The 959-nt window shown below is 37.2% G+C and overlaps 1 protein-coding gene across 1 annotated transcript; it reads right to left on the bottom strand.

Moving 5' to 3' along the window:
- Window positions 1-267: 267 nt before the first annotated feature.
- LOTGIDRAFT_122346 (hypothetical protein) lies at window positions 268-636 on the bottom strand (the record flags this gene model as incomplete). Its single annotated transcript, XM_009059992.1, has 1 exon — window positions 268-636. A coding segment is annotated over one exon (369 nt), but the record flags the coding sequence as incomplete, so codon positions are not given.
- Between the last annotated feature and the right edge of the window lie 323 nt (window positions 637-959).

The following is a 959-nucleotide window of genomic DNA, read 5'->3' as shown; positions in this document are numbered from 1 at the left end:
TAAGACTTGGCGAATTATGAGTGTATTGAGTACAGTAATAATAACAAAAGGGAAGAATGAATAAATACAGGCATCGACCCATGGCCAAACCTGATCCACAAGAACCTGATATTCAGGGGGAGCACCACAATCCACCACTACCATGTTCCGAAAGTTTGTCTCCATCGAAATGGGAACTAGCTCTACAGCATTGAAGAAATGTGCATTGATGCAAAATATAATTAAAAGCAGGAGCACAATCACCTTTTTGGCGCGATTAACATTACACATTTGATTTGCCTTAAACGGGTGACACACGACAATATAGCGCTCCACCGTGACCGCAATAATGAGCCAAACACTGAAATCACTGCAAACGTAGCCCAAAACACAGGTCAATTTACATAACCAATTCGTCAAATCCTGGGCATCTATTCCTGTCAATTCATTAATCCACATCCGTAATAATCCAATATATAACACTAAGCTGTCAGCAATCGCCAGCGAAGCGAGGTAAAAGTATGTTGAAACTTTTAACATTGGCCGTCGGCGTAATATGATGAATGAAAATAAGTTTCCAAAGGTTCCTAAGATTATCAATATGGGAGGAACATATAACAATAATAATTTACTTATCCGAAATTCTGCATATTGCATCATAGGCTTCTCATAATCTTTGACGTGCATCTTGTCGAGAAGTAAGGCTAACGTCTGTTCATCTAAACCAGCGTCGGCCAAAACACGATGTCTCTGTGCTGGTGATAACTGATTGATTAAAATCCATATAGCTGTAACATTCTGTACCGCGTGTGTCGAGTCGAAACCAATAGTTCCCATTATAACACTAGAATATATAAATATATACATATACTTTAACGTGTTCAAGAATTTTGGAATGGTTTGTATGAGGAATGTTCTTTAATGACAAAATGAATGAAATGCACAATTATAACAATTTGTTTCATATAAAACATAATTCT

The sequence above is a fragment of the Lottia gigantea genome (genome assembly GCF_000327385.1).
Source record: "Lottia gigantea unplaced genomic scaffold LOTGIsca_40, whole genome shotgun sequence".
NCBI lineage: Eukaryota > Metazoa > Mollusca > Gastropoda > Lottiidae > Lottia > Lottia gigantea.
The sequence above is the reverse complement of the archived record's forward strand: the minus strand, read 5'-3'. Positions and strand labels throughout refer to the sequence as shown.